The sequence below is a fragment of the Amblyraja radiata genome, chromosome 7 (assembly GCF_010909765.2).
Source record: "Amblyraja radiata isolate CabotCenter1 chromosome 7, sAmbRad1.1.pri, whole genome shotgun sequence".
NCBI lineage: Eukaryota > Metazoa > Chordata > Chondrichthyes > Rajiformes > Rajidae > Amblyraja > Amblyraja radiata.
The window spans coordinates 16047375-16063099 of NC_045962.1; the positions used below are offsets into that span (position 1 = coordinate 16047375).

Consider the following 15725-nt stretch of genomic DNA (forward strand, 5'->3'; position numbering starts at 1 on the left):
GCCAAGGACAGAAAGGTCGGTAGGGTGACACAAGGTCCTTGTGTCTTATTTTACTCAAGGCTCCAGCATGAATGTGCAGATAGCTATTAATGACTATGATATAGTTGGGATCACGGAGACATGGCTCCAGGGTGACCAAGGCTGGGAGCTGAACATCCAGGGATATTCAATATTCAGGAGGGATAGACAGAAAGGAAAAGGAGGTGGGGTAGCGTTGCTGATTAGAGAGGAGATTAACGCAATGGAAAGGAAGGACATTAGTTTGGAGGATGTGGAATCGGTATGGGTAGAGCTGCGAAACACTAAGGGGCAGAAAACGCTGGTGGGTGTTGTGCACAGGCCACCTAACAGTAGTAGTGAAGTTGGAGATGGTATAAACAGGAAATTAGAAATGCGTGCGACAAAGGCAAAACCGTTATAATGGGTGACTTCAATCTACATATAGATTGGGTGAATCAAATTGGCAGGGGTGCTGAGGAAGAGGATTTCTTGGAATGTATGCGGGATAGTTATCTAAATCAACATGTAGAGGAACCAACGAGAGAGCAGGCTATTTTAGACTGGGTATTGAGTAATGAGGAAGGGTTAGTTAGCAGTCTTGTTGTACGTGCCCCCTTGGGCAAGAGTGACCATAATATGGTTGAGTTCTTCATTAGGATGGAGAGTGACATTGTTAATTCAGAAACAATGGTTCTGAACTTAAAGAAAGGTAACTTTGAGGGTATGAGACGTGAATTGGCCAAGATTGACTGGCAATTAATTCTAAAAGGGTTGACGGTGGATATGCAATGGAAGACATTTAAAGACTGCATGGATGAACTACAAAAATTGTTCATCCCAGATTGGCAAAAGAATAAATCAGGGAAGGTAGTACATCCATGGATAACAAGGGAAATCAGGGATAGTATCAAAGCGAAGGATGATGCGTACAAATTAGCCAGAAAAAGCAGCATACCCGAGGACTGGGAGAAATTCAGAGACCAGCAGAGGAGGACAAAGGGCTTAATTAGGAAAGGAAAAATAGATTATGAAAGAAAACTGGCAGGGAACATAAAAACTGACTGCAAATGTTTTTATAGATATGTGAAAAGAAAGAGATTAGTTAAAACAAATGTAGGTCCCTTGCAGTCAGAAACAGGTGAGTTGATCATGGGGAACAAGGATATGGCGGACCAATTGAATAACTACTTTGGTTCCGTCTTCACTAAGGAAGACATAAATAATCTGCCGGAAATAGCAGGGGACCGCGGGTCAAAGGAGTTGGAGGAATTGAGTGAAATCCAGGTTAGCCGGGAAGTGGTGTTGGGTAAATTGAATGGATTAAAGGCCGATAAATCCCCAGGGCCAGTTAGGCTGCATCCCAGAGTACTTAAGGAAGTAGCTCCAGAAATAGTGGATGCATTCGTAATAATCTTTCAAAACTCTTTAGATTCTGGAGTAGTTCCTGAGGATTGGCGGGTAGCAAACGTAACCCCACTTTTTAAGAAGGGAGGGAGAGAGAAAACGGGGAATTACAGACCAGTTAGTCTAACATCGGTAGTGGGGAAACTACTAGAGTCGGTTATTAAAGATGGGATAGCAGCACATTTGGAAAGTGGTGAAATCATTGGACAAAGTCAGCATGGATTTACAAAAGGTAAATCATGTCTGACGAATCTTATAGAATTTTTCGAGGATGTAACTAGTAGCGTGGATAGGGGAGAACCAGTGGATGTGGTGTATCTGGACTTCCAGAAGGCTTTCGACAAGGCCCCACATAAGAGATTAGAGATAGAGAACTGGCTGGCAAACAGGAAGCAAAGAGTAGGAGTAAACGGGTCCTTTTCACAATGGCAGGCAGTGACTAGTGGGGTACCGCAAGGCTCAGTGCTGGGACCCCAGCTATTTACAATATATATTAATGATCTGGATGAGGGAATTGAAGGCAATATCTCCAAGTTTGCGGATGACACTAAGCTGGGGGGCAGTGTTAGCTGTGAGGAGGATGCTAGGAGACTGCAAGGTGACTTGGATAGGCTGGGTGAGTGGGCAAATGTTTGGCAGATGCAGTATAATGTGGATAAATGTGAGATTATCCATTTTGGTGGCAAAAACAGGAAAGCAGAATATTATCTAAATGGTGGCCGACTAGGAAAAGGGGAGATGCAGCGAGACCTGGGTGTCATGGTACACCAGTCATTCAAAGTAGGCATGCAGGTGCAGCAGGCAGTGAAGAAAATGAATGGTATGTTAGCTTTCATAGCAAAAGGATTTGAGTATAAGAGCAGGGAGGTTCTACTGCAGTTGTACAGGGTCTTGGTGAGACCACACCTGGAGTATTGCGCACAGTTTTGGTCTCCAAATCTGAGGAAGGACATTATTGCCATAGAGGGAGTGCAGAGAAGGTTCACCAGACTGATTCCTGGGATGTCAGGACAGTCTTATGAAGAAAGACTGGATGGACTTGGTTTATACTCTCTAGAAATTAGGTGATTGAGAGGGGATCTTATAGAAACTTTTAAAATTCTTAAGGGGTTGGACAGGCTAGATGCAGGAAGATTGCTCCCGATGTTGGGGAAGTCCAGGACAAGGGGTCACAGCTTAAGGATAAGGGGGAAATCCTTTAAAACCGAGATGAGAAATCTTTTTTCACACAGAGAGTGGTGAATCTCTGGAACTCTCTGCCACAGAGGGCAGTCGAGGCCAGTTCATTGGCTATATTTAAGAGGGAGTTAGATGTGGCCCTTGTGGCTAAGGGGATCAGAGGGTATGGAGAGAAGGCAGGTACGGGATACTGAGTTGGATGATCAGCCATGATCATATTGAATGGCGGTGCAGGCTCGAAGGGCCGAATGGCCTACTCCTGCACCTAATTTCTATGTTTCTATGTTTCTATCTGCACTTCCTTGTGTCTTGTCCTTCAGGGATGCTGCCTGACTTGCTGAGTTATTCCAGCATTTTGTGTTTTACTGAAGGTTGGTCTGGGAATGGGAAGGGAAATTGAAGTGGCTTACAACCAGGAGCTCCAGCTGACCCTGACAAATAGATCGCATATGTTTGACAAAGTGGTCAACTCGTCTATGCTTGGCCTCACCGATGTACAGGGGGCCACATTATGGGCACCAAATGCACTAAACACTTTTGGAGGCAGTGGATGTAAAACCTCCGTCTCATCTAGCAGGGCTGTTGAGGTCACTGAATGTAGGTGAGTGAGGGGGTGTAGGGACAGGTGTTACACCTCCTGTGGTTGCAGGGAAAAGTGGCTGGGGAAGGGAAGGGATGAGCAAACCAGTGAGATGCAAAGAGAGTGGTCTCTACGGACAGCAGAAAGGGGCAAGGAGGAGAAGATCTGGCTAATCGTGCGACCACATTGATACTGGTGAAAATGTCAGAGAATGACGTGTTGGATGATGAGTAATTTAAGGTTATACAAGTTTTTAAAAATATAATGCAGTTGAGTGAAAAAAAAACAGAAACATGTAGTGGATGCAAATGTTATATGTAAAATACAATTATTAATACATTTTAATTTTAGTTGTTAACATTATGCCAAAATCACTTACAGAATAACATTAAGTTAATAGCCTAGATTTTTTTCACTGCAATTACAGTGATCTTAATGCAATTCACTGTTATTAATGTATATCCTTAACAAAAGGTGCATGAAAGGTGGTGCTCTATGGCAAAAGTCAAATGCAAAAAATGACACCTTGCCCTGTATGAATTCCATGAAATTGCTGCATCTTAGCACTAATTACCAATTAGCCACACGACTCTGTCGGTACAGACCTTCCCACTCACACCAAAGGTGCTTCAGAGTGTTGGAATACTAGTCTCTCTCTTCTCAAAAAGTGGGCAGGCAACTTAAACTGTGGAGGAAGGTACTGCAGATGCTGGTTTAAACCAAAGATAGACACAAAATGTTCACACCGAAAGCTGGAGTAACTCAGCAGGACAGGCAGCATCTCTGGAGAGAAATAATGGGTGGCGTTTTGGGTAGAGAGAGGGTCATTTAAGATCTTTTATTTTTCTTTGGCTGCTTTTTCAATCAAATCATCTCCTTTCCTGTTTACGATCTTATTCACATTCATCATATTTCTTTCTTTTTAGTTTAGTTTAGTTTGGAGATACAGCATGGGAACAGGCCCTTCGGCCCACCGAGTCCACACCGACCAGCGATCCCCGCACATTAACACTATCCTACACACACTGGGGACAATTAACCTACAAACCTGTGCGTCTTTGGGGTGTGGGAGGAAACCGAAGATCTCGGAGAAAATCGACACGGTCACGAGGAGAACATACAAACTCCGTACAGACAGCACCTGTAGTCAGGATTGAACCCGGGTCTCTGGCGCTGTAAGGCTGCAACTCTACCGCTGCACCACTGTGCCGCTCACTATTTTTATCTATTGTTCCCCTATTCCTTTCTCAATCAGTGAATCTCATTGGTTATGAAAAGACATCACTGGTCCCCTCAGGCGGTGAGGTTTTAGATAATCCGTATAGCTGCCAACTATATTCTGCACTCTGTATCTGCCCCATGGCTATATCCATTGTGCTTGAGTTTGAACATTGTATCAATATGTGGTATATCATTTCTGTGTGGCTATAATACAAAACAAAGCTTTACACTGTGCCTCGGTACATGACACAATAGTAAACCTAAACAGCTTTAATATCAGTAATGTATATGGGAAATGTTACATTGAAAGGCAAGGGAAAATATATAAAAGATGTGCCTGGAGATGTGCCCTTACAGTTCGGTAAAGCAATCTGGGAGAATGTATTAAAAAAAGTTGCCAACCGACAACATGAGCTGCATTTAATTGTCTAAAGTCTATTACTTCATGCTGTATGCATTGCAGGTAGATGATAAACGCCCTTGAGCATTTCTGAAAAGCCTTCTTGTCGACTGTCTAAAAAGTCACTTGATCTTTTATAATGTGATCTAATTGTTTTGTTCCTGCTTCAGCCCAACTTTTATTGGAAAACCAGTATGTGACATTAACGACTAAAACTACAGGCTTTGCACATTCTTGTAAATGATCCACGCACCCAAGACAGACAACACTCCCACCCACCATCAACATATGCACGAAGGTATGTCATTTCTAAACTAGGACAGGTGCTGAAATGCTGCCCATTTTCATAGACATCGTTTCACGCATGGCTCGGCGGCTGCGGCAACATTAATATTAAAGAAATCTTGGGCTTCAACATTTCTACCGCAAAATGTAATAATGTTATAAACGAGACAAAATGGAGTACAAGACAGAAAGGAAAATCCTGTACCTCATGAAGTGTCAGCTGCTTTCCATCTTTCCTTTTGGAGTCAAATCGTCCATAAATCGCACTGTATTTTCGTATTTCTTCTTCTTTGTGGGGGTCGCCATCGTTCATGTCGAAGATGTGACTGATCATCTTTGCTAACTTCTTATTTGTTCTTAAAAACTCTTTCACTTCATTCTGGTCAGTCTTTGGAACGCCTTGAATCAACCGTTCAACAGATTCGGCGACGGCAACAACGGCAGCAGCATCGAGAGCCTCCCCATTCTCTCTCGGCGAGGATGGGGACGAGGGATCAGCAGGGGAAAGACTTTGTTCACTCTCAGTTGCGGACTGTCCTTGCCAGAAGCGTGGCTCGTTGGGCATCTGCAGTGGCGAACTTCCCGCCAACACAGGCTTGGTTGACCCCACTCCCTGTCCACACAGGGCAGCCAAGCACTTTGAAAACTTCACTGGATCACGATGGTTATTGCTTCGTTCGTTGCTGCTGGCAGTTGAACCAGAATAGGCAGCGGAGCCCTCAGATATCTTATACAGTGGGATGCTACTGACTGGAAGAGAGTTCAGTGGTTGGTTAAAGACAGAGGGATTTGTCACCCAGTCTCGCAGAGCTTTTTGCAACCTCCTAACATGCAGAGGTTTGCTGGCCATGCCAACCAAGGCCATGATCTCCAAGAATTCCTCCTCCCCTGCTTCACAGAGCTGCTGTACATCGTCTCCACCTTGCTGTATGAAAGCGTCATAATAAGACAAAAGGTTGGCTCGCTGAAGAATACGATAGAGTTGCAATTCACCAAGAGTCCTTGGTAGTGAAGTTGCCATGGCCAACTGCTGCACCTGGTTTAACAAAAAAATAAAAATAAAAACCAGCTGCAGAGTTAATGTCAGACTCTGGCTCTTTACACAACGAGTTCTGACTACACTCATACCACACTCCACCTCTGCAGTGTGTAGGTGGTACGAGACAGGCTCCTCTTGTTCAGAGCATAGGCGTTCTCCGAAATTCATAGCCTGATAACCTCACCACTGTTTTATGCAATGCAAAGCAAGTTATAGGTTATCGCACAATACACGTACCTCTAAGTGTTATTTGTATTTATATTTGGTACTTAAATATTGTTTTCATTTAAGACAGAACAAATTATTTACATGTTTCAGTTAATTGCGAAGTGATATTTTTCCAATGAAAATCTTAATTTAATACTTTTGCATTGCAAACCAGGGATCACTAAAAATGTATCTGTTGTTCAATGCATGACCTGCTCAGATAGGTGATAACAAAATATATTAAAAAGTGCAGGCATCTCATCTTTGAGTTGATTGGCAAAAAAACAGAAGCAGCACAAGTAAAATCTTCCCTTTGTGCAACAATTGATTATGATTTGGAATGATGGTGGACAATAGTCTTCAAAAATTTACCAAAATTAAAAAGAGGCAGAAAATGTGGGATAAGCAAAACTGCTCTAACCTAGTGCTGGCACACTTGATGGGCCAAATGGCCTTCCTCTGTACTGTGCTTTTATGATCAAATAATTGAAAAAATGTAGGTCAATAATTGTCTGATTTACCAAATCTAAACCCAAGTTACTGTAGAAAGTTATACAGAGCAAAAACGATACCTGCGTCTGGCAAGGATGACAGTGCCCATCACTGAATGAGCATCTTGAAATCTATGGGGCCTCTTGTAGAAATCTATGGGGCCTCTTGTAGATGTTTAGGAATTAACACTTTAGTTAAATGCACCTGGTGCATTTTTGGTACTTAGAAGTTATTAGAGCATAATCTTTGATATTTTTACCTATGTGACAACAAAAGAGGATCTACTATCTACAAGTGCCCCCAACTACAGGTATGTTCACAAATCTGCCACACAAGTCCTTTCCCATTTGCGTTATTCATGACTTAACATCAGTCAATACCAGGAAAGGGTTAAAAATGTTCATCAATAATGACGGTGACGGTGGAAAAGATACAATTGGAGCACTGCCAAATATACTATTTTGTGTCACACTAGAGTTTTTCTTTGAGGCGGGAACCAATGGAGCTCAGAACTTTAGTTTGCGGTATTTCTTCTCCCTATTTCTTCCTCTTAGCTTGCCTTGGGTCTTGGCATCAGTAGGCTATAGATCAACAGGTTATACCCAGCTTCCTTCATCATAGTTTTAAAGCCCTTCCCGTTCTCCACTGATCGTAACAAACATCAAGTTCAGTGGACATGCTGCCCTCTGTAATCATCCGTGCTGGGAATGGGGGGGAAATGCAGCATGTGTAGGTAGAAGGGTTAGTTTAAGTAGGCATCAAGTTCAGCACAGACATCGCAAGCCAAGGGGGTATGTTCTGAGCTGTATATTTTAAAGCCACATCAGGGGTATTTTTGTGAGCTGCAAAAAGATTTACCATGCTACAAGACTTTCATGTGAATAAAGTCCAAAAACAATGCTGTCAAAGTAATAGACTGGAGCAGTCAAAAGCACAACAGTGGCGCAGCTGGTAGAGCTGCAGCCTGGCAGCGCCAGAGACCCGGGTTCGATCATCACCTCGGGTGCTGTCACTGTGGGATTGCAAATGTTGCGTGTTCTCACTGCGAGGGTTCCTCCAGGTGCTCCGGTTTCCTCCCACGCCCAAAGACATTCATATTTATAGGTTAATTGGCCTCTGTAAACTGCCCCTAATGTGTCAGGGAGTGGAGGAAAAAGTGATATAACACAGAACTAGTGTGAAGGGGTGGTCTCAGTGGGCCGATGGGCCCGTTTCCATGCTATATCTCTAAACTAAACTAAACATTCTGTGAATATATACACATATGTTGATTGCAATCGGGGCTAAAGCCATAAGTAAATTCCATCAATAACATAAGGAGACTCAGCCCTTGAATGACTAATGTACAAAGTAGCAAAGGGTTTAAGTATTCCTGTAACATACAGTTCATAATGGGAAATTTGGACTGCTTTAAAAGCCTGTGAGAGATCATGAGCTGGAACTCCATAACAGTTAGATCAGAAAATATCCGCGTATTTCGGAAAAGGATTGCCCAGTTTGCTAACATGGCAATGCTGTTAGTGGGGATTTGGCAAAAAAAAAAAAAGATTCCAAAAAAAATAACCACCCAAATATCAAACCCCCATCAAAATGAATTTACAAAAACATAACAAGTCATATGAATCCCCTGGAGAGGTTGTTATCTTGAATGTACTGTTGCATACTCTGGGGCTGCTGTATATTCACATGAATAACAGTGACATGGAGACACAAGGAACTGCAGATGGTGGTGTACAAAAAAAAAACAGTGCTGGAGTAGGTCAGTGGGTCAGGCAACATCTCTGGAGGACATGCTGTAGATTGTTGACATTTCAGGTTGGGACCCTTCTCCAGACGGATTTTAGTTGGGGGGTGGATTGGTAAGAAGGTGAACAAAGGTTAGAGTTGAAAAGGAGAGAACAGTAACAGACACCAATGAATCTGTAATGGCTTAAGTACTAACATCTGGCATAAGAGTTTTTAATATGCACTATATGTAGATGCAGAAACAGATTTTAAAATCATATTTTTATGTTATTATTAGAACACACGTGATTTCTGGCTGTCAATTATTTGCCAATATTTATAAACTCAGAAGCATCATGGAAATATTTCCCTGAAAAGGTAAAATCCAAGTTTGTTTTCAAACATCATCCAGTTGCGTGCTGCTTTCAGATTTAGGGAACTGTTGATTAATTCTGGCTAATTCCCAATGATTAATGCTTTAGTTTAACTGGTGATGAATGTTTATAACGCGTTAATTTCAGGAAATTATGCAAGTGTTTTTTTTAACAAATATATATATATACACACACACACACACATATATATATAAATGCATATATGCATATATATAAATATATATGTGTGTGTGTATATTTATATATATATATGTGTGTGTGTGTGTGTGTGAATATATATATACACACACATATATATATATTTTAAAATATATATATATATATATATGTGCATATATATATATGTGTGTGTGTATATATGTTTTTTAACATATATATATTTTTTTGTTAAAAAACACTTGCATAATATATATTCAGAACTCATTAACTGTCATGCTTGTTTCCAAATATAAAATGATTATGCTTCAAACAGCAACATATCCTTTGGTGCACACCCTTGTTGCTATTGCGCCATGGCTACATAACCTTTGCTGTTTGGATATGTAAGGAAGGGTCATGAACAGTCTGTAGAGGAGGCTGCCAGTTGTACAGCAAAAGAGAATAAGGGGTAGGTCATTTAGGACTGAGATGAGGAAAAACTTTTTCACCCAGAGAGTTGTGAATCTGTGGAATTCTCTGTCACAGAAGGCTGATACCACAGGGGTAGATTTAGCTCTTCGGGCTAAGGGAATCAAGGGATATGGGGTGAAAGCAGGAACGGGGTACTGATTTTGGATGATCAACCATGATCATAATGAATGGCGGTGCTGGCTCAAAGGGCCAAATGGCCTACTCCTGCACCTATTTTCTACGTTTCTATGAATGGAATAAAGAGAAATAAATAAAACATGTATTCGAGGTTGACATGGTCCAATATCCATCACAAATCCACAAGGACAGAAGGTGAACAAAGGCATCATAAAATAAAGCCAAAAAAAGCGAGCAAAGAATGAGACGTTTTCTTTTTAAAACATTTTGACAGTTCATTGGTTAGAAAGATATTAACTTGTAACAACTGTCAATTTAGGTTCCAATAGGTTTCATGATAAACAGCTTTTTAAAATGTGCACATTAATTCCATGCAACGACAACAATACAGCTAAAAGCCAGTTAGAGTCATACAGATGCAATGCACTGTAAAATGCAATGAAGGCTAATGATTATTATTATTATATTCAGCATTTTTGTTGAGAAATTAATCACAATTAAAAAAAAAAAAACAGCCTTAATTGTTTATGGTTAAATAAAAGACAAGTTTTGAAAGTAATGCCAGACCACAAAAAGCTCTAAAGTCCACAGAAGATGGAGATGGGTGTGGGCGGGAGGGAGGGACGTTTAATTGTGGTGGGTTAGGGGAACTACAGCCGGATGCTCCAGAGCACAACTATGGGTGAGAGGATATACTTTCAGTCTGAAAAATTAAAACATTTCTGCAAATGCAAATATCTCCCTAAAATTTGAAAAGTTGGTGCAAAAAGCTGACAAAATATAGAGTAGTGTGTGCACATGACCCAATACTGTCACAAAAATATATTTTTTAACTGGATGTTTCTTTCCACTATGTTTCTTTTTCACCAATGCAAACCTGTGACATCTAGAAACAATGGAAACTGTGCCAACTCCTTGTTTAATTACTGCATCCATTAGCTCAGGAGATATACATGATAATGGCTCTAAGTAGGTGGCAGAACATTTATGTTGCAATTAAAATTTGCATACTATTCAATATTAAACTGTAGCTCCAGAATATGGAAATACAGAAAACTAAGAGGAGTTAGCCTATCTCAGCCTCCTCTGCCATTCAGTACAATTCTGACTACTCTCCCATTTTTGTACGTATTTCCACTGTCTCACTCCATACACCTGGATAGCTTCTGTCCACAAATCTCTCTGCAAATATATATTGCGCAAATTGGCTTCCGTCGCTTTGTGAAGTGCAGAATTCCACAAGTTCTCGACCCCGTGATGAAGACATTTCTTTCCATTTTAGTCTCAAATATATCAATATAGTTCCCAAAACCTAACTGCGACTGCGGATTCTACATTCCCCCAGCCAGGGAAATATCCACCCTCCATGCAACTTGTTCAATCATATTAGAATGCTGTACCTTTCAATTACATCTCACTTTTTCCGACTGTAGTGAAACAAGGCTATGTTGACCCAATATGATATTCCCACCACCCCAGGAATCAGTTTGATTAACTTCATGGCATTCCCCCCATGGTACGTATATCCTGAGTTAACACCAATGCAGTGCTCTACACTCCAACTGTGGTCTAACCATGTCCCTGTATAATTGACAAAGGGTCACAGATCTGAAACGTTGGCTGTTTCTACAGAAGCTGTCTGCAGACCTGTTACTTTCTTCCAGCATTTTCTGCTTTTATTTCAGTATAACAGTAATAAGATATTCCTACTCCCTCTACTCAAAACTTCTTGCAAGGAAGAACATTTAAAAGACATTTGGACAAGTACATGAATATGAAAGGTTTAGAGGGATATGGACCAAACACAGGCATCTTGGTCACCATGGGCAAGTTGGGTTGAAGGGCCTGTTCCCATGCTGTACGACTCTATGACAACATAACATTTACCCTCCCAACGTATTTCTGCATCTCCATGCATGGCCTCTTTGACTGGCATGCAAGGATATCCAGATCCCTTTGCACACCAACATTTGCACACCACTCTGTCACCAATTAAATAATACCCTGCTATTCTGTTTTCCCCCCCTAATGTTTATTTTTCTATTTTCTTAAATGACAAGTTGGGAATTTGGGAATTTAGCGACTAAATGCAGTGAAGTAGATTTACACATTGCCTACATTTTGCATTCCAAGATAAAATTCGGCATATTTTACAAGTGTGCCGGTGATTTACAAGGAGCAATGATGCAACATGGTTGATGTAGGGTCTTGACTCGAATCGCCACCCATGCTTTCTCTCCAGAGATGCCGCTTGACCCGCTGTGTTACTCCAGCATTCTGTGTCTATCTTCGCTGTAAACCAGCCCTGCGTTCCCTCCTACACTACACACCATCTCAAATAACCCGGCTGACATTGGGAGCTGATGTGTGTTGGTGCCACTGCTTTTAGAACCTCCATGTCCCAACTTGCGGTTGTGACAACCTATTGCTCTATCTGTGCCATTCAGATGAAACCCTGGGCAAATAACCGTGGCTATTTAGTTTATTTCTTTCCCACCCACCGTTTGATATCACTTCCCCCTCCTAAACACATGCCAGTCGAATCCACGCCTGGCCTCACCTAATATTCACAGGCGCCGATACAACGTGGAATGTGCCGGTCCCACCCTACCCCCTAAAGTTGTGCAGGGCTGACTACACCTCCACAACCGCCTCCAGTATTCACCCGAGACCAATGCCAGCACCAGCGGGACATTTGCCTCTAATTCTGGATGCCTGCTGTTGAAATCATGGCGCAAAAGGGCAACAAATGCCCCCACTTTTGGTAGCGGCGTCAACTCAAGTGGAGCTAATGAAGGACCGACACCAAGAGCAATTCCCTTGACATTTCCCGCTATCGTGGTAAAACATAGAAACATAGAAAATAGATGCAGGAGTAGGCCATTCGGCCCTTCGAGCCTGCACCGCCATTCAATATGATCATGACTGATCATCCAACTCAGTATCCTGTACCTGCCTTCTCTCCATACCTCCTGATCCCTTTAGCCACAAGGGCCACATCTAACTCCCTCTTAAATATAGCCAATGAACTGGCCTCAAAGGGTGTTAATGACACAGTTAAGGAGAGATGGGGGTCCCGGGAAGTGAAAGTTGTCAACTGATGGGGAAAAAAAGGGTTAACCGATATTAAATTCCACGTAGACACAAAATGCTGGAGTAACTCAGCGGGACAGGCAGCATCTCTGGAGAGAAGGAATGGGCGACGTTTCGGGTCGAGACTCAGCCCGGAGATGCTGCCTGTCCCGCTGAGTTACTCCAGCTTTTTGCGCCTATCTTCGGTTTGAAACCAGCATCTGCAGTTCCTTCCTACACATTTCGTCCCCAGCTAGACCGACAACCCCGTTTTACAGGGGGGAAAAACACTAAAGAGGCCTTCGGTCAACATTCCGGGTATCTATCCCCAAAAATTCCTCTCTCTCTCTCACCCCCTCCTCTCCAGAACATTGCCATCAATTCCAAACAAACCACAATTCAATGAAAATAAATGATCGGTGTAGATTTCTGTACACCCCCTCCCTCCCCTCCTCCCCTATCAAGTCACAACCCCGCGAACTGTCAAGTGAGATTACTGCTGGGTTTAACGAATCCAAGTAACTTCGGTCATATATTGTAAAGAACGATGTTTATAACACGAAACGAAGACCTTCTCTTCTCATCAGACGCTTCTCGGTAGTAATGTGCCACTTACTTCAAAGTGCTGCGCAGATACAAGCATTTGCCCATAACGTGACAACATTTAAAATTTGGCTGAATTTGGTAAATAAAAGGTTTCAATTAAATATAACTCGGCCGGTTCTACCATCATTCCCCCTCCCTCTCCCTCCCTCCCTCCCCTCTCTCCTTCGCACTGCTGCAGCTCGAACGCCTACTTAAGCCCATAGTATTCGTGCTCTTGGGGAATCACCCACACAACTACGAAATCCACCCTCTCCTTCCGGCATGAAAGGACCGCACAGACCGGATTAAAAGGAGAGAAAATGAAAGAGAGCGAGAGAGAGAGAGAAGGGGGGGGGGGTACAATCTTGACCACATTACACTCCCCTCCCCAAAACAACAGAATTCAAACAACACTCTCTCCGTCTCTGGCGCTGTACGTTAACACAGGCTTGTCAGAACTGACAGAAAGAGCCCCAAACATGTGCCAGCAAAGCTTAGCTGCAGAAATGAGCGCCGTGCCTACCTGATCCACTGTGAGTCAGTGTCTGCCTCTCTCCCTCTCACTCACTCACACTCACACTCTCCCTGCTGTGGAACTGGGTGCTGTGTGTGTGGAGCCAAGTGAGAACTTTGTCGCCTGTTGTCCCAGCGCCTGGTCCTCTCTGGTCGCGCCAGTGCCTGGAACAGCGTGGGGGCAGAGGGAGGGAGGGAGGGAGGGAGGGGGAGGACTTGCTCTCACTCTCAGTGATGTGACACTGGGCTCCCTCCTCTCTCTGCCCGGAGAGATCTGCCCGCGGCTCCGCTTAGTTACACAGTCCGTCTCTTGCAGCCACCTACGCGAATTGGATTTCTTGCTCTGCTTCTTTCTTTCTCCCTCCCACCCACACACACATACACATACACACACCCCTCAACTTTCTCCCCCTCCTCCTCTCTCTCTCTCTCTCTCTCTCTCTCTCTCTCTCTTTCTCTCTCACACACAGCCTCCTCCCCCTCCTCTGGGATATTCCGATCTTGTTCTTGCTCATACTCACTCCCACACGGGCAGCGTGACGCAGATCCTGGCGTGGGTGGGCGCAGCAAGTGGGAGGCTGGTGGAAGGAATACCGAACATAACTAGTGTCGCGCCGAATTGCAAATCCAGTCAGCTTGTTACCAACTGAGCAGTAGCTGCAGGGACTGCTGTCGCCTCTATTTATAAAGTCTCCCTCGCCGTGAAAGAGAAATACATTTGTGTTGTTTTTCTTTATATAAAAAAACAACCCCTGTGCGTTTGCCTCTCTTGCAGACCAGCAACTCTGCCGCTGCTTGCGGGAGCACATGTGGTAACATCTCGCTTTGAGAGGGTGGTCTCTCACACACTCTAAAGACTTGGAGTGGGCGGAGATGCTGCTAGATGAGCTGATACAAAATGTACATTTCTGTAGCTCTGTGTGTGAACTTATTAACCACTTCCATAGACCTCCACACCCACCCCTGCACTTGATGTCAAAGGCTACTTTGAAACAGATGTTGAAGAAAGAACTGCAGATGCTGGAAAAAATCAAAGGTAGACAAAAATGCTGGAGAAACTCAGCGGGTGAGGCAGCATCGCTGGAGCGAAGGAATAGGTGACATTTCGGGTCGAGACCCTTCAGCCTTCTTCAGTCTGAAGAAGGGTCTCGACCCGAAACGTTACCCATTCCTTCGCTCCATAGATGCTGCCTCACCCGCTGAGTTTCTCCAGCATTTTTGTCTGCCTTTGAAACAGATGTCGTTGCTTTGTGCCGCGTTTTTGTTAGTAAACATCCAAATGAAGGGGTTTGAACTGCAGACCGCGGGACCCAATGTTTTAGGGGCAAGAATTACGTTGATAATCCCACAATTCGAATTTTAAGACATGGTTTCATCAGTGGTTTAATATATATATATGTATATATATGTGTGTGTATGTAGGGAATCCTGCAAAGACCCTCCGTTAGATTCACTCTGCCGCACACTTCATGCTGTAAAATAGATAATTGACACTGGCTGGATGTTTTTTTGCCACAGCCTGACTAGCTACTAAGCGCACCACTGTTGGCTTTCTGTACATCACCTCAGATCACTGTCGGCATCATTTGATTCAAACCTGCGGGCGAAATCCAAGTGATCACAAGAACCCAGCTCTTTCTGCGTGACTTGGCCATTTATCATAGAACCTGTAAAGAATACATTACAGAAAACAATGCTAGAAATATAGCAAACATATTCAGTTTTGCAACACCCCCTCCCGGCTCATTATGCACAGACTATTCCTTTTATTAGGCTTTATCTTAAACATAGAAAGTTGTGAATATGAATGTGAATTTGAAAACTGTAAGCCAACAGTTGATGCCAGCATTTGCATTTGGAAGGTTTTTTGGAATAACTTTA

At 43.0% G+C, this 15725-nt stretch overlaps 1 protein-coding gene across 4 annotated transcripts in view; it reads right to left on the bottom strand.

Moving 5' to 3' along the window:
• The window catches only part of nab1 (NGFI-A binding protein 1), a 52924-nt gene extending 38405 nt beyond the window's left edge, over window positions 1-14519 (bottom strand). The window contains exons 1-2 of one of the 4 annotated variants that reach the window (XM_033023757.1): window positions 14366-14519; window positions 5275-6105 (exon numbers count right to left, since the gene is read on the bottom strand). In XM_033023757.1, the coding sequence (XP_032879648.1) occupies window positions 5275-6090 (816 nt within the window). In that variant the 5' untranslated portion in view covers window positions 6091-6105; window positions 14366-14519. Of the gene's footprint in view, window positions 1-5274; window positions 6106-13854; window positions 14261-14365 lie in introns of those variants that run through there. The other 3 variants (XM_033023758.1, XM_033023760.1, XM_033023759.1) reach the window with 3 other exon arrangements.
• Between the last annotated feature and the right edge of the window lie 1206 nt (window positions 14520-15725).